Source organism: Bubalus bubalis, chromosome 22 (assembly GCF_019923935.1).
Source record: "Bubalus bubalis isolate 160015118507 breed Murrah chromosome 22, NDDB_SH_1, whole genome shotgun sequence".
Classification (NCBI taxonomy): domain Eukaryota; kingdom Metazoa; phylum Chordata; class Mammalia; order Artiodactyla; family Bovidae; genus Bubalus; species Bubalus bubalis.
The window spans coordinates 24,466,344-24,493,193 of record NC_059178.1 but is presented as its reverse complement, the minus strand read 5'-3'; the positions used below and the strand labels follow the sequence as shown (position 1 = coordinate 24,493,193).

General features: G+C 42.0%; 1 protein-coding gene and 1 long non-coding RNA gene across 10 annotated transcripts in view; one reads left to right on the top strand and one right to left on the bottom strand.

Annotated features, from left to right (window-relative positions):
- The first annotated feature begins 3,402 nt into the window (after positions 1 to 3,402).
- Positions 3,403 to 10,226, top strand: LOC112581385. The gene is made up of 3 exons (XR_003105931.2): positions 3,403 to 4,830; positions 5,660 to 5,757; positions 8,934 to 10,226. It is a non-coding gene; the product is annotated as an uncharacterized LOC112581385 (long non-coding RNA).
- DLGAP1 (DLG associated protein 1) overlaps positions 10,047 to 26,850 on the bottom strand; it is a 785,192-nt gene continuing 768,388 nt past the window's right edge. For all 9 annotated transcript variants that reach the window (XM_006071833.4, XM_044934621.2, XM_044934623.2 and 6 more), the window contains 3 exons: positions 20,334 to 20,425; positions 16,192 to 16,344; positions 10,047 to 13,258 (listed from right to left, as the gene is read on the bottom strand). In XM_006071833.4, coding sequence (XP_006071895.1) covers positions 13,049 to 13,258; positions 16,192 to 16,344; positions 20,334 to 20,425 — 455 coding nt within the window. In that variant the 3' untranslated portion in view covers positions 10,047 to 13,048. The remainder of the gene's footprint in view (positions 13,259 to 16,191; positions 16,345 to 20,333; positions 20,426 to 26,850) is intronic.

The following is a 26,850-nucleotide window of genomic DNA, read 5'->3' as shown; positions in this document are numbered from 1 at the left end:
GTGATGCCATCCAGCCATCTCATCCTCTGTCGTCCCCTTCTCCTCTTGACCCCAATCCCTCCCAGCATCAGAGTCTTTTCCAATGAGTCAACTCTTCCCATGAGGTGGCCAAAGTACTGGAGTTTCAGCTTTAGCATCATTCCCTCCAAAGAAATCCCAGGGCTGATCTCCTTCAGAATGGACTGGTTGGATCTCCTTGCAGTCCAAGGGACTCTCAAGAGTCTTCTCCAACACCACAGTTCAAAAGCATCAATTCTTCGGCGCTCAGCCTTCTTCACAGTCCAACTCTCACATCCATACAGGACCATCCATACAGGAAAAACCATAGCCTTGACTAGACGAACCTTTGTTGGCAAAGTAATGTCTCTGCTTTTGAATATGCTATCTAGGTTGGTCATAACTTTCCTTCCAAGGAGTAAGCGTCTTTTAATTTCATGGCTGCAGTCACCATCTGTAGTGATTTTGGAGCCCAGAAAAATAAAGTCTGACACTCTTTCCACTGTTTCCCCATCTATTTCCCATGAAGTGATGGGACCGGATGCCATGATCTTCGTTTTCTGAATGTTGAGCTTTAAGCCAACTTTTTCACTCTCCACTTTCACTTTCATCAAGAGGCTTTTGAGTTCCTCTTCACTTTCTGCCATAAGGGTGGTGTCATCTGCATATCTGAGGTTATTGATATTTCTCCCAGCAATCTAAATTACAGCTTGTGCTTCATCCAGCCTGGCATTTCTCATGATGTACTCTGCCTATAAGTTAAATAAACAGGGTGACAATATATAGCCTTGACGAACTCCTTTTCCTATTTGGAACCAGTCTGTTGTTCCATGTCCAGTTCTAACTGTTGCTTCCTGACCTGCATAAAAATTTCTCAAGAGGCAGATTAGGTGGTCTGGTATTCCCATCTCTTTCAGAATTTTCCACAGTTTATTGTGACCCACACAGTCAAAGGCTTTGGCATAGTCAATAAAGCAGAAATAGATGCTTTCCTGGAACTCTCTTGTTTTTTCCATGATCCAGTGGATGTTGGCAATTTGATCTCTGGTTCCTCTGCCTTTTCTAAAACCAGCTTGAACATCAGGAAGTTCACGGTTCACATATTGCTGAAGCCTGGCTTGGAGGATTTTGAGCATTGCTTTACTAGCATGTGAGATGAGTGCAATTGTGCAGTAGTTTGAGCATTCTTTGGCATTGCCTTTCTTTGGGATTGGAATGAAAACTGACCTTTTCCAGTCCTGTGGCCACTGCTGAGTTTTCCAAATTTGCTGGCATATTGAGGGCAGCACTTTCACAGCATCATCTTTCAGGATTTGAAAGAGCTCAACTGGAATTCCATCACCTCCACTAGCTTTGTTCGTAGTGATGCTTTCTAAGGCCCACTTGACTTCACATTCCAGGATGTCTGGCTCTAGGTCAGTGATCACATTATCGTGATTATCTGGGTCGTGAAGATCTTTTTTGTACAGTTCTTCTGTGTATTCTTGCCGTCTCTTCTTAATATCTTCTGCTTCTGTTAGGTCCCTACCATTTCTGTCCTTTATTGAGCCCATCTTTGCATGAAATGTTCCCTTGGTATCTCTAATTTTCTTGAAGAGATCCCTAGTCTTTCCCATTCTGTTGTTTTCCTCTATTTCTTTGCATTGATTGCTGAAGAAGGCTTTCTTATCTCTTCTTGCTATTCTTTGGAACTCTGCATTCAGATGTTTATATCTTTCCTTTTCTCCTTTGCTTTTTGCTTCTCTTCTTTTCACGAAAGGAATGGCAAACCACTTCAGTATTCTTGCCTTGAGAACCCCATGAACAGTATGAAAAGGCAGCTGTCTAGGGAAAAGTGAAAGTGTTATTCACTCAGTCGTGTCCGACTCTTTGCTAAGCCATGGACTGTAGCCCATGAGGCGCCTCTGTCCATGGAATATCTTGTCCAGGCAAGAATACTGGAGTTGGGTAGCCAGGCTGCCGTCTAAGGGGTGTGCAGACAGACCCAGTTGCGGGAGGAGTTCACACCCTGGGATTGACGTTACAGTACATCTACCTCCACATTTCTAGAGACCTTTTCTCCTTCCTTTTTGAAATTCAACTGGAAGATGCCAGTTTTGTGGTTGCTGTTTTAAGTACACCTCTGAATTTGCTTTATGAAGGCTTTGTTTCCTTGTTTGCAAAGGCAGGTGCTGAAACTCATATGTGCTTGGTGAAGTAAAAATCAACGCAGCCTTTTTGGAAGGCCAATGGGCAGTATTTAAAAACAAAAGTATGCATTGATTTGTCTAGAAATATAACCCTAAGATACACTTCCGCATGTCCTAAAGACCCACTGTAAACAATTTTCATTGCAGGTTTTTTTTTGGTCATAGCAAATGGTGGAAATAGCCTAAATGTCCATCATTTGAGGGACTAATAGTGTATTATGGTTCGTTCATGAAGTGGAATGCTATGGAACCATTAAAGAGAATGGGTGAGTCAATGGAGTAGTCATTACTAAATGAAAAAGAAAATAATAGAATCATGTGTCTAGTATGCTTCCAGTCTGTGGGGAAAGAAAAAAATATACACTTGAATGTGCATTGAAAAATTTTGAAAGGATGTACAACCAAGTGTTCAAATATGTTGACTATTGCAGCAAAGAACTGGAGTGAAAAGTAGGCTTGTATTCATTATATTCTCTCTTGTTCTTTTTGAAATTTTCGTACGTGTGCATTTTTCACCTGAAAAAAAAAAAAAAAATGAAAACACCTAGCTACTTTGCTTTGTCTTTTTGTCTTGCATAAAAATCTCCCACATACAAAGGATCTAGAGTTAGATTGGATTCAAAGACAAGCTCTGTCATTTACCTGTGACCTTGAGGTCTCCTTAATCTATTTGTAGTATCTATTTCATGGGGTTGCTGTGACGATTAATTACATGATGCATATCAAATATGCTTTCTCCGTAAATGTAAAAGTGTAATGATGATATAGTGAACATTTATTGAATGCTTACCATGTGTCAGGCACTGTATTAAGAGCTTTGCCTATATTAATTTGGGGCTTCCCAGGTGGCACAATGATACAGAATCCCCCTGTTAATGTAGGAGATGCAAGAGACTTGGTTTCAATCCCTGGGTCAGTAAGATCCCCTGGAACAGGAGATGACAACCAGCTCCAGTATTCTTCCTTGGAAAATCCCATGGACAGAGAGCCTGGCTACAGTCCATGGGATCCCAAAGAGTCAGATGCGACTGAGCACACACACATATAGTAATTCATTTAATCCTTATACCAACTCTATGAGACAAGTACTATTTTCTTGTTTTAATTTCTATTTTATATCAGAGTATAGTTGATTAACAATGTTGTGTTAGTTTCAAGTGTACAACAAAGTGACTCAGAGATACATATACATATATCTATTTCAAATTCTTTTCCAATATAGGTTATTACAGAATATTGAGCCAAGTTCCCTGTGCTATACAGTAGGTCCTTTTTGGGAAACAGGTACTATTTTCATCCTAATTGTACACATGGGGAAATTGAGGCACAGAAAGGCTAAGTAACTTGGCCGAGAAGACACAGTGAGCTAAGGATTTGAACCGAAGCGTTCTGGTTCTGTAGTCTGCGTTTTTCCCCACTTACCCAATGGGCCTGTCCCTACTGGGCAGACAGGTCTACTCAGGGCAGCATGAGGCTGATGAGAGGGTCGGTTCAGTTTCTAAGAGAAATGCTGAGGCTATTTGTAAATGTCTTATAAGGATTTGGCAATGCTTTCCTACCAACCTCACGTCAGAATGTTACAATCAGAGTGACATGTGGGGGTGTTTCTGCCGGCGTGTGTGGGGACTTTTCCCTCCGCCTGTTTCCTCCCAGCTGGGTCCTATCTGTACGTGTATCTGGAGTCACTGACAGGAGCCCTGCTGGGAAATCTTGACTGCAAGATGAAGCCAACAGGGACCCTGGGGTGTGGAAGGGGTGGGGGGACCTGTCTTTTCTGTGTCTATCATCTAACAAACACATTTGAACACTAAGAGCCACGGAGGACCTGCCCTCCTTCAAGAGGATCATTGAGGTGACAGTTTTGTCAGCCTGACCATCTCTGGGGACAGTATACCAGCTCTCTCAGGGTGGTCAAAACCTCGTATTTCTTTAGGTAAGCATTTCCTTAATATTTAACCCAAATTCTCTCAGTTAAATATTTAATCCAACTGTAAGGTGCTGTTTTTGCTGGAAGAATAGCTGGTCTTTGGCTTCCTCATAATCTGTCTTTAAAAGAAGTGCCCTTGACAACGATGACATGATGAATTCAGCCACTGACAGACCCTGACGTTCTTAGGCCCCCAAGAGTAGGGTGTTTTCCTTTCTTTGTGTCCAGAATTACTCAGAATTATCTGAATACCTATTCCTCATGTCACTACTGTTCCCAAAGTGCTTCACAGGCATCTGCGTTCAGTTCGGAAATCCTGTTTTGTGCTATGTCATCATCTTTCCTGTGTTCCAACTTTCCAAACTATTGATCAATTATTTACTCTCTCTGTAAGATTTCTTTCAGATTTCATTTTGAACAACCTGCTAGTCAAGAGATCTTTGGGGCGCTGACTTGAGACGGAAACAGACACCAGCTCCTTGGAAAGGATCGCCTTTCAGCCACTCCAGACTCCTTACCTTGCTCGACTACCTTAAGAAGCAAGTTGGGAGCCTTGAGCTGCTCTTTAAGTTTGTCAAGTTCAACCTTGGCAGTACCAGGCTGCTCCTGATCTTCCTGGTCCTGCTCTTGCCAGGCTGCAGAGACGAAACATGTCAAATCCTCCCAGCAAAGGCAGTGAAGGCAACCAGGCTCTCTTCCCTCGAAAAGAATCTAAGAGTAAATTATTTAACCTCACCTCCTTCTCACCTTTGTTTAAGATCTGCCTCTTCTCACACTTGGCAATTTCAAATTACAGACAGACATTGTATTGGCTGAGGTAGCAAAGTACATTAGGTTTTATTCTAGAAAGGAAATGACGTGATGAAGCTGGTGCTTTTTCTAGCAACGTGCTGCTTGTGGGATCCTAGTTTTACCCACCAGGGACTGAACCTGTGCCCCCTCCAAGGGAAGCATGGAGTCCTAACGATTGGATCTCTAGGGAATTCCCCAAAGCTGCTGGTGTTTTAAAAAACATCACTTAAAAAAAATATATATATATATATATATAAAATATATATATATATAAAACGTCACTTATAGAAATAAATATTTTCCATAGCAAGAGGTTATTCCCTAAGACCAAAACACCTTGAAAATGTCACCCCTTTACAGTGAATAGAATATTTTAATTGTAACCTGCAGAAATGTTTCCTCCAATGTACTTTATGGGGACATCCATAGTATTATCTAATTCCCTAGATTTTCCTCTTCATTTTTCATAAGAGAAATTGCTGGTAGGCATTGCACCTGAATGCCCTAGAAAGAAGGAAGGGGTCTTCAACTGATCATCACTCGTGTAGATCTCCGGAGGCTAGCTATGTAGGAATGTTTTTTATTTGCAAAGCACTGGTCTTCAGAAGCAGTGAAAGCACCAGAATTTAAGATTATAGAGCCTATCATTTTTCTTTATAACCTCCTTGTACTAGAGTTAGTAGGAAGAATGCATTTTCCCTCTTTGTAACAGAAGAGAAAACTAAGACTATTTGCATCCCCTGTTCTCCTTAAGGTCAACGTCTTGATGTCTCACAATTGACTATCAACACTGCTATAGTGTACATGCAGCTATTCTACATGATTCAGTCCTTTACACAGTTCCATTGAAATGTAAGTATAATTTTTTATACGGTATAATCCTTTTGTGATTAATTTCAACTTCATATTTCTTTTGTGGTTGATCTTGCTGAACTGGGATTTGAAGTTCAAAATTTAGTATTGACCACTTTCATTATATGTCACACTGCTATGCTGAATCCAACCTTTCAGTTTTCCTGTTTAGTGTCTAGATAATTGTTTAGCTTTAGTGCATTCTTAGAGTAGGTGGATTCTCTAATAAGACAGATCATTGAACACTTCGAGTTAACATTTTTGGGTTGGGAGAGTAGCATTAAAGAGGAAACTATTCTTAGGTGTAACTTTTGAACTGGTTAATAATACAGGATCAGGAAAACAAGTGAATGTTAGTCATTTACATTTTCTAAAAGTCTTTGAAAAGAGTCCAATCAGTGTCTGGTTGAAAGGCGAAGGTACATTATGTGATGACTGGGTGATGACTTTTAAGACAAGAAAAAGAAAATAATAGTAATTAAGGGATTTTTTTTTCCTGGACAGAATTGTAAATAATGCTATTTTCAGTTTTGCTACTTGAAATGGTCCTGTTTAACATTATTGTAAATGACTTGGAAACAAGTACATAGTGATATTCTAATTGCAGGTAAGAATATATTTGTTTAATAAAATCACAAGATAATAGGGCTAAACTTGATGAATACTTCATATGGATTTATGAGTCAAACATGTCATTATTTTTTAAAGAAAAGGTTATGTTTTGTGGTAAGGTGTTTCAGACTTACCCTTAGGATAATAGGGTTTGAATTCTTTTTTTATGCCATAGGAAAAGAAACTGGAAAGCAAGATATTAGTGGGCTCAGTATTGGGAATAATTTTACAGGCATCCCTGTAGATTTGTGGATTAAATATCCTCAATTTTTGCTGATTACTCAGTCAATTTGGCTGTCTCCTATTCTTAACCTCCCTACCTCCTCTAATTGGCAGAAACACATTCTTCTTAAGAAAAGCATTTATAGAGGCTGTCTGATAGCTCTAGAATAGAAAGTAGTGGATAAAAAATGGAATTTGAGGAGGAAGTCCATTGCTGTCTTGCCCCTTCTAAAAGTTTTCTACATTTCTTTTCTTTTATTATGGTAAAGATTTGAAATCCAGGGTGAAATACATCTCAAATCAATTTGTCCACTCTATGCATGTGTGTGTGTATTTATATATATATGTATATGTGTGTGTGTGTGTGTATGTATGTATGGGTTTCCCTGATAGCTCAGTGATAAAGAATTTACCTACCAATGCAGGAGACGTGCTTTCAATCCCTGGGTCAGGAAGATCCCCTGGAGAAGGAAATGGCCACCCACTCCAGTATTTTTGCCTGGGAAATCTCATGGACAGAGGAGCCTGGCGGGCTGCAGTCCATGGGATCATGAAAGAGTTGGACACAACTCAGTGAGTAAACAGCAAACATCCTCCTTTCTAAAGTGAAAAGGAGGGACTTTCCTGGTGGCCCAGTGGCTAAGACTCTGCCTTCCAATGCAGGTGGCCTGGTTTCAATCCCTGGTTAGGGAACTAGATCCCACATGCCTCAACTAAAGATCAACTAAAAATCCTGCATGCTTCAGTGAAGACTGAATACCCCAAGTGCTGCAATTAAGATGTGGCACAGTCAAATCAATCAATAAAAATAAATATATATTTTTTTTAAAGTGAAAGGAGAGGTTTTTTTTTTTTTTAATGAAAGAGTCTCTCTCTCTTTTAATTTTTATTTTATTTATTTGGCTGCACTGGATCTTAGTTGTGGCATGCAGGATTTTTTTTAGTCGTGGCATATGGGTTCTAATTCCCTGACCACGGTTCAAACCCTGGCCCCCAGCATTGGGGGTGTGGGGTCTTAGCCATTGGAACACCAGGGGAATCCCTAGAAGAATCCCTAGAAGAAGTTCTCTGTGACACTGATTTACCTATCAGGTAATCTGGAAAGAGGACATTAACATCTACATCTCCCAGAAGCCAGACTAGAAGCGTTAAGTAGAAGAACTGGTATTTTTCATCTGTTCTAGTGAAAACATTTGGTGAATAGCAACAGTTCAATCAGCTACATGGCAGAGTATGACTTTGGATATTTATTAAAATGTTTTCTTGCTTTCAGCCATGTTCTCTAAATTCAGGCTTGTGCTTATTTGCATACAGGTCATATCAAAATGATCCATTGACCACTGCACTGGGGCTTCCCTGTGATTTTCCAACGATGCCTCCCTGCATCAGGAGGAAGCCCAGCCAGGAAGAGCACAGTGTCTCCTCTCTCTGCTTCAGGGGAAATAAGGGATTTGCAGAGAAATTTAAGATGTATTCTGTAAACTGAGTTGTGAAGTGAAAGTAAAAGTTGCTCAGTCGTGTCCAACTCTTGGAGACCCCATGGACTATACAGTCCATGGAATTCTCCAGGCCAGAATAATGGAGTGGGTAGCCATTCCCTTCTCCAGGGGATCTTCCCAACCCAGAGATCAAACCCAGGTCTCCCACATTGCAGGCAGATTCTTTACCATCTGAGCCACCAGGGAAGCCCAAGAATATAGGACGGGGTAGCCTATCCCTTCTCCAGCAGATCTTCCCTACCCAGGATTTGAACTGGAGTTTCCTGCAGTGCCCACAGATTCTTTACCAGCTGAGCTATGAGGGAAACTGAGTTGACTCATTGGAAAAGACCCTGATGCTGGAAAAGATTGAGGGCAGGAAGAGAAGAGAGCAACAGAGGATGAGATGGTTGGATGGCATCACCAACCTAATGGACATGAGTTTGAGCAAACTCCAGGAGATATTGAAGGACAGGGAAGCCTGGAGTGCTATTGTCCATCGGGTCAAAAAGAGTTGGACATGGACTAAACAACTGTGAACTTACACCAGTAGAGATGAGTTAGGACCAGAGAGGTTTTCGGGCTGGGCCTCTGGTTTCTGTTTGCAAAAGGAGTTGATCTGATTTTGGTTTAGCAGCTGAAAGACAAATAGCCTATTGAACAAACCCCAGGTGGATTTCAACTCCCTTTGGTGATAGTGGCATTCAAGAACGCACACAGTCAGACACTAGGATTTTTCATATGTCGTTTATTTAAACCAAAATCAACTTATATTTTCAAGGGGCTGGATTTCAAAGATATAAAAAGAAATTCAAACCATTTTGTTCAATACCTATCTATAAAAAATGAAATTACATTTTGCAGGAGGAGTGGACCCTGTAACAGGAAATTTCTTCACTGAAATTCAATTTTTTGCATGCAAAACCTAATTTCATTTTTGGATTGGCTGAAATGTTTAAGGAGCCCCGATGAAATATCAGAATTTGTTAAAAGTCAAGAAGTATAATCACGGTTCAGACTACGTGAATGGTCAGCACGAGAGCCAAGGTAATGAAATCTTTGCAACCTTGCCTGTGTACAGCCACTTGATCTCTACTCTTTTGAAGCATTTTCAAAAGTACATTGTGTTATTTTGGTGACTAGCACAGGTTCTTGCTTATGTATAAAAATTGGACAAAATGGCTTATTTGCTTAACAATGTCCAAGTCTGTTGCATGTAGTTTGAAGGCTTTGCCCAAGAACCTGGCGGGAGGGAGTACCGTGGACACAGGTTTCAGAGTTGGGGCATTTTCAGATCATTGCAAGTCCACTTTATAAAGCATTCTAATTTACCTTGTTTTTGGTGAGTCTGTATTTTTGCATATAAAGTAAGTTTTACAGATATGATGTAGATGAAAACCAGGGGAGATCAACAGTGGCAGTTACCAATTTTAAATGTGGGAAGAAAGACAAAGACATCACAGAAGACAAAGCTAAATGAAAGTTTGGATTTTGGACTTAAATGGGTCACTTAATAATTGTGTCATACTGGGCGAGTTACCGAAGCTCAGGGAGTAGTTTTTCATTAGTGCAAGGGTGAAATGAAACCCACAATGCATTATTCTGATTTTCCCTACCCTGGAGAACTATGTAGGAAACAAAACTGACATGTTTGGCAAGATACCCACGTGGGTTAAAATCTATACAGATTTGTACATGTTTGAGAAGCTGATAACTCCTTTCATAAAACATATAGTCCCTGACCTGAACCTTTCAGAAGTGTATGATCAATCACAGTAAAAGGACTTTTAGTTTTCTGTATTTAAATCCCTTCCACAGGGGACAAGGTCTACCCACAAGCTCACAGGTACTAGAACATGTGTTGTTACAATGAAAATCAGAATGATATGCTTCTGAACTGCTTAATCACTCCCCCAAAGACAATTACTTCTATTCTGGAAGAAGCAGGACTCTGTAGTGAAAACACAGAGACCTGAAAGCAGTGCATTAATTATTTTATTAATTTCTTTTTACATTATGGGAAACATTCATCTATTTACAATTTTTTTTTGTCCGCACACAATCTAGGTAGATAAGCCTATGAAATTCCAATTCATAAAGCCATAAAAATGTTCCCCACCCCTCCATCTGAAAGCTTTCAAATGAATCTTTTTTTTTCCAAACCAAAATAATTTTTAAAAATTACATTTGGGAATTCAGATATGCTAGTGATTTACATTCCAGTTATTTAAAATATGCATCTAGACATGTTTTAAAAAAGAAATGGTAAATTCACAAGGATAAGGCTTAAATTAAAGTGGTAATGCACAGTAAAACATTAAGGAAACATCTATAAATAACAGAAATATAGTACAAATAAATTAGTTCTATTTACCATTTCAAATATTAAAAATCTTTAATCCATTTCTTCATCTCTCTTTACAAAAAGGTTATGTGAGTTGTATGGAAACATCTGCAAAAAATATAATAAATACTTAATTTCTTTGAACATTTTTTTGATGTGGGAGACAAACTTCTTTTGTAATTCCCCCCTCCCCAAGAAAATACCCAAACACCTTTGTACCAAAGTTAAACAAAATAAGTAATTTTTCAGGGTACATACATTTTCTGTTATTAACTAAAAAACATTTCTACAAATTACATCAAAAAGAACAATGTAACAAGGGTTATGCTTATGGGTGTCAGGCTTAAGAGGGCAAGTGATCAACAAGCAGTTTTATGTGGGGTCATGTCTTAACATCAATAATTAGCTTTTTATAAAGTGTTTGTACAATTGGTGTTTTTAAGGAAGGCAAAGGTCATGATGCCTGTAGGCATTCTGCTAAAAGATTTAAAATTCTTACCAAAAATAGCTTATGAATATACAAATACCATTCACGTAGTAGGCCACCTCGTCTCTCTTAAAATATCCTGGGCTAAACCAGTTTCCAAAGAAAATATTGTAGGATGATCTTTAGAAATCTATTTCTCCATCCAAATCTTATCTCTCCCTCAGGGCACAGAGCTGTGGATGGGAACATGGGTCTTCAAATGGATGCTGTTTCCTTCACGTTAGTCTGTGAGTTCTGAGTCATTGTCATGGCTGAACATGACCATAGGCTACCCAAGGTGGCAGTTGGCCTTACCTGATACAAACTTTGTGTGACCTTCCCCGGCTGCTACAGAGTAAAGAAAACATGTATTCTTTTTAAAACCAGAAAATACTTGAAGCTTAAATTCTCTATCTGCTCCAATTTTACGAAGTACTCAAAGGTGCTTTGTCCACTCAAGTTAAAAGTTGGTTTGTTTTTAGATAAGTTAGTAGCCCTTTTCTTGTAAACCTTAGCAGTAAACATTTGTGCCCTGTTTATAAAGATAGCTCAAAGCATCAATGGCTCTGAGAGGTAGCGAATTCTCTAGTGGTTTTAGAATATGTCCATGAAAATAGTTGTTGCCAGTACCCATCACTTCTCTTAATTTTTAAAATAAAATTAGCACCTGGCTATGAGAGTGTTTTTTTGTGTTTTTTTTTTTTTAAGCGTCTCTGGTGCAAGTGTATCTGATATATCTTTTTAAAAGTCTTTCATTTTTCAATGATAATTTCTAACACTTTAGGGAGCTGGTTAAAATGCCAGTGACCATGTAAGATCACCTCATTCTAAGTGTTTAAACTGCTAGGAGTAAGGGCATTTAAAGATAACTTCAGCTGGCCACAAAGGTCATACGCCATCCATCATGACTAAAAACAAAAATCAACCTTCTCTGCCAAATCCCTGGGTCTCTTCAGTGTTTAGGAACCGCGAGGCTGTCCCCCTCCACGTGGCTGCTGAACCTTGCAGGTCAAATTTCTTTTCTCTCTACCTGGGACCTCAAGATGAGTGGCTGCTCTTTGAGTGAGACAGCATGTCTACTGGGACAGAAAGCTTATTTGATGGGTTTGACACAGGACAAAATCCTGATTCGGGGGTGTAATAGGACTGTGGAGCAGTGAGGAAAGACTGATGGAGACAAACGTCTGCCCTATGAACTACTGGGTTAACAGAGACCGAATGTGTAGCATTCGAAAGGGATGATGGGAAAATCCCGACTCTTCTCAGAAAGCAGGCCGGCTGCCATTTACAGCACTTGGTAAGCAGAGATGTACATCTATCTGTGTAATTAGGTAGGCTCCCCCCCTCCCCAAGATGGACACTAACAAAGTAATGGAACCAACACTTTCCCCTTTAAAGACCTCCCCCCGCCCACCACCACAACAACAATATAATATACATAGTACAAGAAAAGTTGAGAAAACACTTCAGGTCTAAATTGTCTTAAGAATAGGACAAAAGAAAAAAATCCCTTAAGTAGTCTCTTAAGCTAGCAGTGCTTCCTTGGTCTTGCCTTTCCTGTCTTCATTTTATTGCCTTTCGGAATAGATGGATGTCCCTGAAAGATCAAATTGACAATCTTCTGCTGAGACAGACATTTGAAGCAGTGACTGATGACACAACAGTGAGGCAGTTTGTGCAGCTGTGAGCGACGCAGGTACCCGCACCCCACCCCCTCCCCCCCCCCGGGCACCCACTACACATCCTGGTCCCCCCGCGCCCAGCCCCTCTTCATCCCCTCTCGGCGTGTCACTCCCGGACTCTGGTGACAGGGTGTGATGTCTGAGGCTGGACATCAAGCGCTCCAATCTGCTCGCCCAAAATAGGAAGCGTGTCGGGGAAATCAAGGGGATCGGAGCCCTAGTTTCTTTCGCGTGGAAGACGGCGAGATCCCTAGGGACCACCCCCCACCCCCACCCCCACCCCGCCCCGCCCCGCGGGATCCTGGATGTCTGAGATACCCTACAGTTGGATATTGCTGGAATCTAGGGACGGACTAGCTCGAGGAGGACGGAGGATGGCTGGCGGGTGACCTAGAGAGGGGCCGCGTCTACGCGGGTGGGCAGGCGCCGGGGAGGAGGCGGCGGCGGCGGCGGCGGCGGCGGCGGCGGGAGCGCGGCGGCCGGGGCCTCAAAGCCGGGTCTGCGCCTCGGGGATGTAGATCTCGATGCTCTCGGCGCTCTCGGTGGCCGAGTTCTGACGGACGGACGCGGCGCGCTTGGCGGCCATCAGGCGCTTGCGGGCCTCCTGGCGCTGCGAGCTCTCCAGCGAGCGCTCCCGGATCAGCGGCGCGGGGCCCTTCGCCGGCTTCTTGGGCACTGGAGGAGGGGCCCTTCGCTCCTGATCAAAGCAGAAGGTTCAGGACATTACACAGCTTCTCAGGACAAGCTTGGGGGAAACTGGGATAGGTCAGTAGTTAGCACACACTTTTTTTTTTAAGCCTAAGGGTGGTTAAGTTAGTTCTGATCTGCACACTGTATACATATTTACACACACACACACACACATATATGTATTGGAGAAGGAAATGGCAACCCACTCCAGTATTCTTGCCCGGAGAATCCCGTGGACAGAGGAGCCTGGTGGGCTACAGTCCATGGTGTCTCAAAGAGTGAGACATGACTGAGCTACTGAGCACATAAAATGTATATATATTTTTTCCTTAGTATTCTGGCTTGGGTTTTCAAAAAGATGCATGAGGGAAAAAAATACTGGGAAGTTTAAGGCCAAGGGTAAAGCTGGAGGGCAGAACTAGTCTCTCCAAGGGAAGGATATGGGTATTTAAAATCTAACCAGCTCCCGCCCCCGCCCCTCGCCCCCACTTCACCTAAAGGCTGCAGCTTCCAGCACATTTACTGTGGTTTTTCTCTGGAGGCTCCAGACTCTTTCGGATGCCAGAGATGGTAAGGAGAGGGCAGCGGTCGCCTCTTAGATTCTGCATCCCCTCTAAGCAGGGCGGCAGCGTGTGGTACCATCTGGGTTCAGAGTTTAAAAACATCCCTGCCCTCTCCCCCGATCCCACCCAAACCTAAACAGCCAAACGAGGAAGAAGCAATTGTTAAAACTGTGTTCGTTTAGCTTTGCTGGTGTCCCAGTGAGTTACACCCATTTACACATCACACACAGACACACAGAGATGTACTCGGCAGGGTCACCCTGGAGGGAGTTCCTACCCTTGGGGGTATGGAGTCAGCTCCTAAAACATCCTGCTGGACCATCACGAATTAGGGGCCTCGGGGTGACCTTGGTGGCCCGGAAGGCTGTTTCGTCATAGGGACAGACATTGCGCCATGACAACTGAACACAAGACTGAAAGAGGCCATTCCTGCTCCCCTCCCCCACGCCCGGGGCAGCAGCAAACTAGAAACCGGTGGGCTATTTTTAAATGCCACTGCAAAAACAAGTCATTCATAACTTGGACTGGAAAAAAAAAGTACAGTGGGAAAGGGAATCTAAATCACAAAGGATTTTTAGGAAAAAGATAGTGAGTTTTCAGGCTGCAAAAAGGTCCATGTGAATCTGATGATTTCATCTTTTAATAAAATACCTTAAATTCTCATAAACCTAAATGTGAGAAGTATCTTAAAATATGGATTCCATGATTCTCCAAAGAGCACTCTCTGTGTTCCTCCTTTGCTGGCCTTCGTGGAGTGCCTAGTTACCCTTATTGCAGTGGAGTTGCCCGCCGGTTGTTTAAGGTGGAGTCTCGTGTGGATAAAAAAAAGGAAGCACAGAGTGCAAACCGTATTCCACCAACTCTGATTGCGTTTGTTCATTGTTTCCCCTCCAGTTCATGGGGTGATGCAAAGCTCTGATCACAGATACCATGCATGAAGATTTAGAAATCAAGTTAATAATGATTTATAGTATAACTGTCACTAGGTACCATATATCAATCCTTAGCTTCAGTCCTTTTGGACATTTAAAATCTTCAGGATTGGGACACTCAGTAGATACTTTTGAAAGTACGATTGTTGAAAATGTTTTAGTCATATTTTCCTTTCCTTGCATAGTTTATTTTTTTAACAACAATTTTAAAAAATTGATGAAAAAGTAATTAGATGGTTAGCTCTAGAAAATCAGTTACCAGTAATGTGTGTACATCTGTAATGTTTTCTTAAAACCAGACCAATTTAAAAGCTTGTTTACCAGACAGTTTTAAACCCAGATTAAAGAAAACTAGAATGAATGCAAATGTTTGGCTACCCCAGTGAGAAGCCACACAGGCATCAATGGTACTTTGATGTTTCATACCAAAACCCGCCAGGTGGATGGTGACAGAATTAGAGATGAGGGACAGTGATGAGAGTGGTGGCCCCTTCAGTTATGCACCCGCCCTTAGCATTAGATTTCTCCTGGGAGCCCAGGGACTCCAAGAACTTTGATATTATGATGGGCAGCAGCAGAATGAACTGGACTGATAGGTGAAAGGATCAGGAAGAGGCATCACAGAAATGGCTGTGCCTGACTTCAGAAGTTGAACCTTTCAGAATCATTTGACCTCAGGCTGTAGGAAAGCAAAGGGTTAAAAATGTCATGCATCTCCGGGCAGCCTAAGAGGGTGGACATTGGATACCTGGGCAAGCCTGGTGGAGCCACTGTAGTCAAATGTGAAAACTGCAGTTTATTAATTCATGTAAAAGAATTTGAGTCTTTATTTCTAAGCTCTTGCATGAGGAACCCAGCGAGCAATACTCCCCAAGGCAAATCAACCAAAGGTAAAACCTTTTTTTTTTTAAAAAAAGATCCCAACATTTATGATTACTGTGAAACTATACGGTGTTTATATTTTTAGACTTGAACAACAGTGGTTTCTTTATTACTATATTTATGAAATGATTATCAAAGTCGGTTAGTTTGCAGGGCTTCCTATTTTCTCGGAAACACATTCTAGGGGTGTAAGGAAGTTGTACTCTTGCTCTATGTAATCATGCACTGAAGATGTCATTTATTTTAGTTTAAAAAGCAAAATGGAGGCAGTTCCTTCCAGTGACTAAAATGGTTTAACTTAAAGTTTAATTAACAAAAAAAAAAAAGCCACATTTCCCATTTTCCAATTCACAGACAGGTTTTTCTTTAAAAATATGCCTGAAACATATTACAGATAATATCCCAAATGATTACTATGTAAACATTGTCATTACAATGAAATTAATATGATTTCAGCTCCATTTCACATTGTAAACAACAAGACTGAGAGCAGAAGCCTATTTAGACTGTCCAGTGTTTGTGCAGGTTTTTAAATGAACCATACAAAATCTACATTGTTCTACCTTCTTGTCAAGAGGATCCATCTGTTTCCAATTATTGGCCTTTAACTGATGAAGTTCATCAAATTTCATACTAATGTTCTCTATGGACAACTGCAGCATGTCCCAGAACCCTGCCAGATCCTGAGAGGTGGGCCTTGGATGAGCATTGGGATTCTGTGCAAGAGAAAGAAAAACAGTCACGCTTTAGAAGCGATGTTTGTGACAAGCCCAGGATCAACGCGGCATTTTCAAATACTTCAAATAACAAAAGGAGGATGAGTTCCTTTTAGTTTTCAGATAGGAGAGAAAAGTGAAGTTACTGATGGTGCTATGCTGTGCTTAGTCGCTCAGTCGTGTCCGACTCTTTGTGACACCATGGATTGTAGCCTGCCAGGCTCCTCTGTCCATGGGGATTCTCTGGGCAAGAATACTGGAGTGGGTTGCCATGCCCTCCTCACTGATGGTACTTTTATTTATTTATTTTATATTTTATAGGTATATGTATATATGTTTTATGGGGCTTCCTAGGTGGCACTAGCGGTAAAGAACCCACCTGCCTCGGCAGTAGACATAAGAGACAAGGGTTCGATCCCTGGATGGGGAAGATCTCCTGGAGGAGGGCATGAGAATCCACTCCAGTATTCTTGCCTGGAGAATCCCATGGACATAGAAGCTTGGCGGGCTACAGTCCATTGGGTCTGAAAGAGTCGGACACTACTGAGCGACCGAGCATACGTGCATACATTATATATACCTCTATATATTCACCTTTATTAAGAACGAATTGACAAATAAGATTATAAGATATTTAGAATGTACCGTGTGATGATTTGATATAGACACACCTTGAGTAAGGACTTCCCCATCGAGTTAAGCAGCACATCTTCACATCACATCTTTATCCTTTTGTGTGTGTGTGTGAGAACATTTATCTTCTATTCTTTCTTAGCAAAGCTCAGTTAGACAATACAGTGTTATCAACCGTAGTCACCATGTTCTAATTAGATCTTCAGACCTCATTCATTTTATAGCTGAAAATATTTATCATTCTACCAACACCCCCTCCATTTCCCCCACCCCTGAGTCCTTGGCAACCACTTTTATACTCTCTCTATGAATTTGGCTTTAAAAAAAAAAAAGATTCCACTACAAACCATAATTTTATACAGTCATTTTATGCACATTTGAGTCAGTGATTCTCAATGCCAAGGTAAAATTCTTTTGTAATACAGCATCTATCAGTATGGTATGGTGGGGAGTCTAAACATTTGGAAAAAACCCAGAATGTGTGCTATACGCCAAAATGCATTTAAAACTATATTTAAATGAAAATACCATATTAAAAAAAATACAGTCTATTGTTATTAGAGTCAGTATTTGACTCCATGGCATCCAACATACTCAGAGAACAGATAAGGAATCTAAATAAGATTCATTTTAATACTTACATTGAGTGAAATAATAGAGCAAACAAGTGATAAGTAATAAAAGAATTAAATTTTCAAAGTATTGTGTGCTTAACAATTAAGATATTTCTAATATCGGAAGTCATTTTATCATATAAGTACTAGGACATAATCATTTGGAAATGAATTGGTTTTAAATTGACCATAACACAATACAGCAAACATGAGAACACTTGTCTGTATGTACACATAGATTTCTGTGCATTTGCTAGATAATATTAAACATTCTTTGATGTGTGGATTGACTTTCTTTGCCCTCATTCACATATCCCTGACAAGCACTAGAGTAGGAACCACGAATTTATATGATCTGAGACAGAAAAACCATAACTAAGAGACTGAAGGTATTACTACCGGCAACAATAGCTAAAGGTATTCATGGGCAGATAGGTGGGGCTCATACTTATCAGAGGTTTCTATTGAGGTTCCATTTGGTTACCTCTGGGTATCCCAGGCAATTGGAAAGACTGTGAAATCTCATGCCATATAATAACTTGAGGCCCGTTCTTACTTTTAAAACAACCCTAAAGAAATGACAGCATCAGAATTTCAGAAAGCACAGGGTCAGTGACCATCAAAGTTAATAGACTGGAAAAAATACTTTTTAGCCTTTTGATGGATGAGTATTACTGGTCTGATTTCAAAATAAATACAAGAATGTATTTATAAACTTATACTTTAAAAATTACCCATAGTTCATTGGAATAATTAAATTCTAAAATTTGTAAGTATTTGGTTCACTGTTAAACTCTATTCCAGTGACACCTGAATTGACAAGAGGGCTTCTCTGTAGCATTTTGATATAGTAAACTCGAATGTTTCTTAATATCTAGGTTCAGAATAGACAGATAATAACTTTGACAAAGTACTTGTCAACTGGAGTTTTATGATCTCACAATATATTACCTTATCTTATTTGTAATTAAAAGCTAAATTGCAAAAAAAAAAAAAAAAAGCTAAATTGCTTATACCTGAAGTTCATTAAAGCCTTCTAGGTCCCAAGCCCTGTTGTTAAACTGTGTTAGTGCATTAATACATAGACTGATAGCATTTAACTCTGCAGTAACATGGGAAATTTGTTCCTTTCCCACCAAGAATCTCTTTGCCCCCTCATCATCCAAGGGGTGAATGGGGAAGCAGAGAGAAAGAGCTTGGGTGCTCAGCCAGTCTCTTAATCAGTGGCTCCTGTGACACCCAGCAAAAGTAGTTGCAAAACCTGCTTCAGTCTGAACCAGGTCACTTGGAGGCCAGAGGTGACAGAGGATGAGAAAGATAAGGAAGGCCAGTTTGAGAAATATGGCTTTATATGAACTTTTTAATTTAAAGAGTTAAAGAATAATATGAATTTAATATGAATTAAGATCTGTGACATGTGAGCAAGTTTACAATTTAGAAGGAATTCTGTACCTAACACATAGTGAAGCTCAATAAAATATTTGTTAAATCACTGATCAATACATTTACTAATATATATTATCTCATAATTCAGAATAGAATTTCTGAGAAGGTGAAAGACGGGCCAGGTCATTTTTGCTGAGGAAGGGGAAAACAAACTATATGTGTGGGAGGTGGGGGTGAGGAGGCAGGAAAGAGGTTTCAGAAAGAAAAGGCTGGTGAAGGGGAACAAGAGCACTGACTTGTGCAGACTTTATATCTATTCTTGGTTGAGTCTTATCTAGACAAATCCCATTCAGTCTGTATTTGTCCTTGTTAACAACAAGATGTGGTTAGAATGCTAAAAAAAAAAATCATAGTTTTGGTCAATCAGATCACAAATGATTGTGTTTTGAACTTTCCAGAAGATTAAAAGAATTGCTTTTCATTTTCTTTATTTTAGATGCAGTTTCCATCCCTGGGTTGGGGGTATCCTCTGGAGGAGGAAATGGCTATCCACTCCAGTATTCTTGCCTGGAGAATCTCATGGACAGAGAAGCCTGGCAGGCTACAGTCTATAGGGTCGCAAAGAGTTGGACGCAACTGAGCGACTGAGCACACAGATGCAGCTTGATCATTAATTGGCCAATAAAAGCTATTTTTGTGGAATGACACTTGTGGAGATGGCAGAATTAAAAAAAAAAAAATGTGAGGAAGTTCTTGGCCTTGCATTTTGCTGACAGTTTTTTAAAAATGTTGTTGCTGCTAATACTGGTTTTGTCTGTTTGTTCTGCTTTATTTCATTTCTGTGTGTCCAAGAAAGATGAATGATTCATTGTTCTCATGGAGATCAAACCTACACTTTCTGACACATTCCACCTCCAGTTCTTGAATTAAAACAGAGTACTCTGATAAGGAAAAAGGCCCCAATGGCTACTTCAGAAAGAAACTCGTTATCCAAAATGATTTTTTTCTGAAATATTATTTTTGAAATATCAGACTGCTCCAATTGGGTAAGAATAATAAAATCAGGAGGCCAGGAAAATAGAAAATCTTCAGCAACCAGAAAAAAAAAAAAAAAGGAAATGGAGTTTTAACTTGATTGGATTCTTCAAAGATTATTTAATATTTTTCATTATTTTAAAAGATAAATATTTTTAAGAAAAGCAGGAAATATATGATTAATTAGAAAATTCTCTCTTTCAGGTTAAGAGAGTCCAATGAGCCCTGGCTTGGTTCTACTTTAGTTGGACTGGTCTGACCACATGGTCTTCTCATGGGGAGGAGCAGGGAAAACTAGTATTGATAGGGAAAGATACCTACCAGGTTTTCTTCACACAGTTCTCTGAACTGGTAGAATTTCTGGGCCATAAGAAGTTGGGCACTGCCCACTGCGGTTCGGATTTTCCCTAGAACTGAAAAAAGCAAACAGACAAGAAGTTTACACATAATGTCTCATTGTTGAGATTAAGTCTGGCAAAGCAAAGAGGAAGTTGCGCTATAGTTATTAGGGAAGACTGCATGCAGAACGCGCGCCCGCGCGCGCGCACACACACACACACACACACACAGCCAGGTCGTGCCGTTGCTCTGCGCGTCTGTGCAAGAGAGACTCCTGAGTTAAAGTAGAAAACCAGCTTGGAAAAACCCACATGCTCACCAGGCATCTTTCTTAGGGATAACAGTTTTCCATCACAGCCATGGATGTTACCAGGAGAGGAGGCAAATAGTTCTGCTTTGTTTTTTCCCTTTTACTGCAAAGATGAATTTCCAGTGTTTACCAGTCCGGTTAGGGATTTATTTGTGTCAGCAGTCATGGTCTGCTAGCTTGTTTTTCTAATCCGAATCCAAACACAAGGAAAGCAGCCCTGACTTGCAGGGGTAGGGATCTCATGGCACTCACCAAATCCCATCCACGGCCTTCCTTATTTTTCTGGAGCTCAGCCACTGGGACTGTCAGGAAAGAAAGCCTGGCCAATTCAAAGATTTTGTAAGGAGCGAACATTTTCAGCCCGTTGCCTAGGGAACGCCAGCACTGTCCCAGCTTTTACACTCCATGGACCAGCGTTATTGTTCAGAGAGGTTTAATTCCCTGTGCACTGTGCTGAAAATCCTCCCCTTTGCCAGCTACTTCTTGCCTTGAGTGAAGTCGAAGGGGAGAACCTTCCAGCAGTGGGCGAGCTGAGCGGGATGGAGCCTCTGTCCGGAGCATCCCTGAGCATCTCTGAGCATCCCAAGCTCCAGATTATCCCAGAGGCACTCGCTCCGCCTGGTGGGGACTGCGCGGCTGGAGCCCGGCCACCCGCCACCGCCACTGGGCAGGAAGGAAGGGGAGATGGCGGCGGCCACAGAGAAAAACAGAGCAGGCGGGCCTCTTGAAGCTCTTGTCCACTTGAAACTCTTCACTGGGGCCGGGACGGATTTTATGGGACTGAAGCAACGTTTTTGCTGCTGTAGTTTTGTTCTGACTTTACCGTGTCTGAGACTCAGAGTGGAATTAGATCTCCTTTTCTTGACCTCATTCCCCACAAAGACTGAGAAGACAACAGAAGGACAAGCAATGTCGTTTGCCTCAGTGTTTCCTGGTCAATTGCTTCTCAGTTAGTTTAAGGCTGCCAGGCTGGATAATGGTTCCGGCAGGCCACCACTGGTCTCTACCCAAATAGTTCACACACGTTTCTGGGTCAGGAAGATCCTCTGGAAGAGGGCATGTCAACCCACTGCAGTATTCTTGCCTGGAGAATCCCCATGGACAGAGGAGCCAGGCGGACTATAGTCCATAGTCACAAGAGACACAACTGAAGTGACTGAGCACGCACACGTACATAACCAGGGCATCTCTGGGCTTGGGAAGTCACCAGTCAACCGTGAGGCTGAAGTGCAGAGACCACCTCCCTAGGGAGAGCTGGGGTCCTCCTTGAGAGCACCTGGCACAATTCTTCAGGCCTAAGTGTTGGATTTTTTTCAGTCTGTCTGCTTTTAGAATCTTTTGGGATGGTTGCATTTTCCTCTTTAATTGATCCATCATGTCTGTGAGGCCTTCCTCCTTTTTCTTTTTTAATTTAAAAAATTTATTGGAGTAAAGTTGCTTTAAAATATTGTGTTGGTTTCTGCTGTACAGCAAAGTGAATCAGCCATACATATACATATATTCCCCTTTTTAGATTTCCTCCCCATTTCAGGTCACCAAAGAGCATTGAGTAGAGTTCCCTGTGCTATGCAATAGGTTCTCATCAGTTATCTATTTTATACATAGTCACCTCCCTTCATCTCTCAACATCCCAAAGCAGAAACGACATGGGGAAACAGGGTACCACAGAAGCTAAAGGGTCAGGCCCTGAGTTGGCTGAGGGTCCTCTCTGGAAAACTTACCATCCATTGCTCTGGACAGGTCACCTAATCTCTGTTTTCTTATATGTAAAACGGGATCGAACCCAGGTCTTCTGTATTACAGGTGGGTTCTTTACCGTCTGAGCCACCGAAAAAGCCCCATTTTTTTTTTACTGTATGTGGCGGCAATTAACTTTGCAGGGACTGGGCTGGCCCTCAACGCCAAGGCCAAAACAGCCCCAGAGGAGGCTGCAAAGATATGTGGAGTCTCCATAAAAGCTGGTGCAGGGACAGTCCATGGGGAGTCTGGAAACTCATTCATTCACTTAGAAATACTGGGACTGGAAGCAGTCAAACATCCAGTGCTTCCCGACTATGCCAGCTCCCCCATCAGCATGTTAGAACTCAGAAACAGAGCAGAGGACTTCCCCAGTGGTGCACTGGATAAGAATCCACCTGCCAAAGAAGGGGACATAGGTTCCATCTCTGGTCTGGGAAAATTCCACATGCTGCAGAGCAGCTAAGCTTGTGTGCACCACACTGCTGAGCCCATGTACTGCAGCTACTGAAGCCCACACACCCTAGAACCTATGCCCCACAACAAGAGAAGCCACAGCAATGAGAAGCCCAGCCACCACAATGAAGAGTAACCCTGCTTGCCACAACTAGAGAAAACCCGCACAGAGCCACAGAGATCCAGCGCAGCCAAAAATAAATACATAAATAATAAATGGAACTCTCAGCTCTTAAAAAAAAAAAAAGAGAGAAAGAGCAGAACAGACATATTTTTTTATATCTTCAACCTGGACACTACCTATCAATTCAAAGGAGTCCATCTGGCTGTCCCACCAGTGGTGAAGGTCCTACAGCGGTCAGACTAGGTGAACACCTCCCAGACTCAGCTGCCTACACCTAATTCACCTGGTCTGCTTCCTTGCCTGTCTAACTTCCTCTGTGTAACATAGTAGAAAAAGCACAGGCACTGGAATCTGAAATGCCATTTATCAGCTACAGATCCTGAGAGAATTTATTATACTCAGACTCTGCCCTCTTTATCTGCTGAGTGATCATAATACTATCTTCCTAGGATTGTAGACTGTAGATTTGATGAAATTGTGTATGAAAATCCTTAGGCTGTAGCAGGAATTATAACTCCTATATCCTTTCGACATTCTTGGTCATTTACCGGGGAAACAAAAGGTGACATATTCCCAAACAGGGGATTATTTCTCCTGTGAATCTTCACACTCCAAACTCTCTTCCCAACAGTGTGGACTGATTGAATGTCCTCTTTTTTGGTGGCTGCCATGCAGGGAGACCTAGACAAGTGTCAAGGAGAGGGTGTATCATGTCTTTAATCATGTCTCTGTGTAGATAAGGAATCCATAACAATTCTTCAGGGCCCCAGATTTTCATCCCTATCTGTAGAGTCTGGCATAGCTCCCCACCTATCAGAGCTAGAACCGTGGTTAACTGACTGACAGAGACACACAGAGAAGACAGGATCTTAACCAAGGATGCCTAGACCACTCTGTTGGAGCCTGTGCAGAAAAGAAACCTGCAAAATCAAAGATCAGATTCTCCCTGGGAGCCACAGTTGCTCCAGGCAAATAAGGTCCATCTTCAAGTACAGAGCAGACCAGATACACTCTGCTGGCCTGCAGAGTGCAGGGCCCTCCCTTCTCATGGAACTGTGTTTCGCCACATGGTTTAGAGCCATTCAAATCCGTGGACTCCAAACTCAGTGTGTCTCTTGCTGTTGATCATTAGTCCTTGGAGATGGTCTTGGTCCACTCCCTCCCTGACCCTCCTTTTCTGACTCTCATTCACTGGCAACTGAATCCCTGCTTCCTTGTCTTCAGCAAAAACCTTGTCTCCTATGAGATGAAGAAAACGGAAGGAACCAGGCATGAATATTCTCAGTGTTCTGCCTCTCCTGACACTTGCCCACCCCCATGGTCCCCTAAAGCTCTAAAGAGGGGAGGTTTTGCATGATGGATGAGCAGTGATGCGGCCAGCATCAGAGATGTCAGGTGCCCGAAGTACTGCCATTCATTCCTGATGGAATCAGCTCAAGATTGACAACCACCCCTGTGCTAAATAGCTCTCCACATCCACCCTTCCCATCTCCCTGTATCCTTGGTCCCACTCCCTCCTGGTTGCTCTTCCATCTCAGCCCCTCTTGAGAGCTTTACCTGAGAGACCTGGGAGCTGCCTCAAGTCTCTCCCATCCTAAGGGAAAAGTCCTCCCCCATCTTGTAATCCCCTCTAGCTAACCTAAAATCCCTCTCCTCCCCTGTTATGGGCTGACTTCTGTCCTCCCCAAAGTCATCTGTTCAAATCCTAACCTCAAGAACCTCTGATCGGGACTGTATTTGGCCTTCAAACCTGTACTTAAGTTAAAGCAAGGTCATTAAGGTAAGCCCTCATCCAATATAACTGGTGTTCTTATAAGACAGTGGAGTTAGGATGTAGATACACACAGAGGGAAGACCAAACCAAGGGGAGAGGCCTTGGGAGAAACCGGCGTCTTGATCTCAGCCTTCTAGCCTACAAAACTATGACCAAAAAAATTTCTGTTGGTCAGACCACCAGGTGGTACTTTGTCACGGCAGCCAGAGCATATGAATACATCCTGGTAGATGCTGGATTCTTCAAAGGGCAGACTCCTTTGCTCTCTGCATTCTCAGCTCCCAGCGGTCCTGCCTCCCTTCAGTCTGGCTGTCCCTGCCCTCCCCCCACTTCTGGTCCTCTGTGTTTGGCACAAGGGAATCTCAGCCCCCTGGGTACTCACAGGGCTCTCTGGTCCTGGCCTGGCTTCCCTCTTCCCTCTACCTCTGGAATGTTGAACACAAAACTCGGTCCTGAGTCTACTTCCCTTGACTCCTGTGAGTGATCTCATCCATGCTCCTGGGTTCAGCTATTCTGTAAAAGAGGTTTATTTTGCTCAAATTTGTAACTGGGGTTATACCAGCCCCTGGTGTAGCATGTCTGAGCACTTGCTAGACACCTCTTTGGATTTGTGTCCCCAAATCCACATCCCCTTCAGGCGACTCTAGTTGCTTACAGTTAGGGCTAAAGGCTCCAGCAGCCCTCCTCACCAGTTTGGAGGTTTGGCTTTGTTGAGGGAGCCAGAGGGTGTTCTTATCTCATACAATTCTCATGCTTAAAACTGTTCTGTGCTCCTCTATCATCCCTGAGATAAGCGAGAAACTCCTTTTAATGGGCCACCTATTTAACCTCACCTCTGTTCATTCCTATGATGCCTTAGGCCCCCAATTTCCCAAAGCTGGTCTCTCCACACTGCTTTTGCTCAGGCTAAACACTGAACTGAGGGTGCCTCCTGCCTTGGGCCCACATTGACCCCGCCCAATGGCCCCACCCCTTTAACCTCTCCCTGTCTTTGCACCTCAAATTCCTGTGCACAGCTCTATCTCTGCCCTCTCCAAATTCTTTCCAGCATCATCTATTTGTCTGGCTTTCTAACCAGACCAGGAGCCCCTCGATGGCATAGACTGAGCCAACGGAACTCCTGATATCCTGTAGAAGGAGTAAGTTTCAAAGTGAACTGACTCATCTGTAAACTTTATGTTAACCTGAAAAAGTAATGGTAAGATTCCAGGCCTTAAGCATTCTACCTCTTTAAGATTTTACTGTGTCCAGCACCACTTTTTCATTACAATCTTGATTAATTAATTAGCTAATACAGTCTTGGTTGGGTTATTGTTCCTCTTGTGTGCTCAGTAGCTTTAGTCATGTCCGACTCTTTGCAACCCTATGGACAGTAGCCCACCAGGCTCCTCTGTCCATGGGATTTCCTAGGCAAGATTGTTCCTAGTGGTTTTCTGTTTATAATACTAGCTGTGCTGACTCTGGCTGGAAGAGCCAGGCTGTTTGGGATAAAGCGGAACATGCCTCTGGATGAATTAAACCTCCTTATTGTCAACTTTTGACTTCTTTCTACTCACTTGGCCTCCCGCCACGATGGTTTAGACTTTAGGAGCGAGGAGGAAAAAGGAAGTTTTAAAAGAGTGGATCCACCCACTTACTCCAAAGTCATGTGGATTTGTCAGACCAAAATCTGTGTGATTTCAAGTCAGATTATCCATGCGGAGACGTTTTTATTTACAAGTGTGTCCTCGTGGAAAAGAATTTTGCCAACCAACTGCCCAGCTGTTTCTCAAATACATTTGTGATCCAGAGCTGCTGTCAATAAAAGGTCTCCACAGAAAACATGGATCTGTTTCATTCCTGGCTGACAAGGGCTGCTCTGAATGTAACAAAAGCACTTTTTTTTTTTTTTTTTCTTAAAGGAGCCAAAACTTAAATGAATAAAGAATGATGAATTTATTAAAGGTTAATGAACAAAGAATAGAATTCTCAAGAAGAAATTATCTCGTGGACTAAAACCAGAGCTTCCATGGGGCTAAGCCCTGGGGGAAATATTATTTTGTTTGTAAAGAGCAAGTATTCAAACACTCAGCTAATTTTATTTTTCCCCAACTCTTAC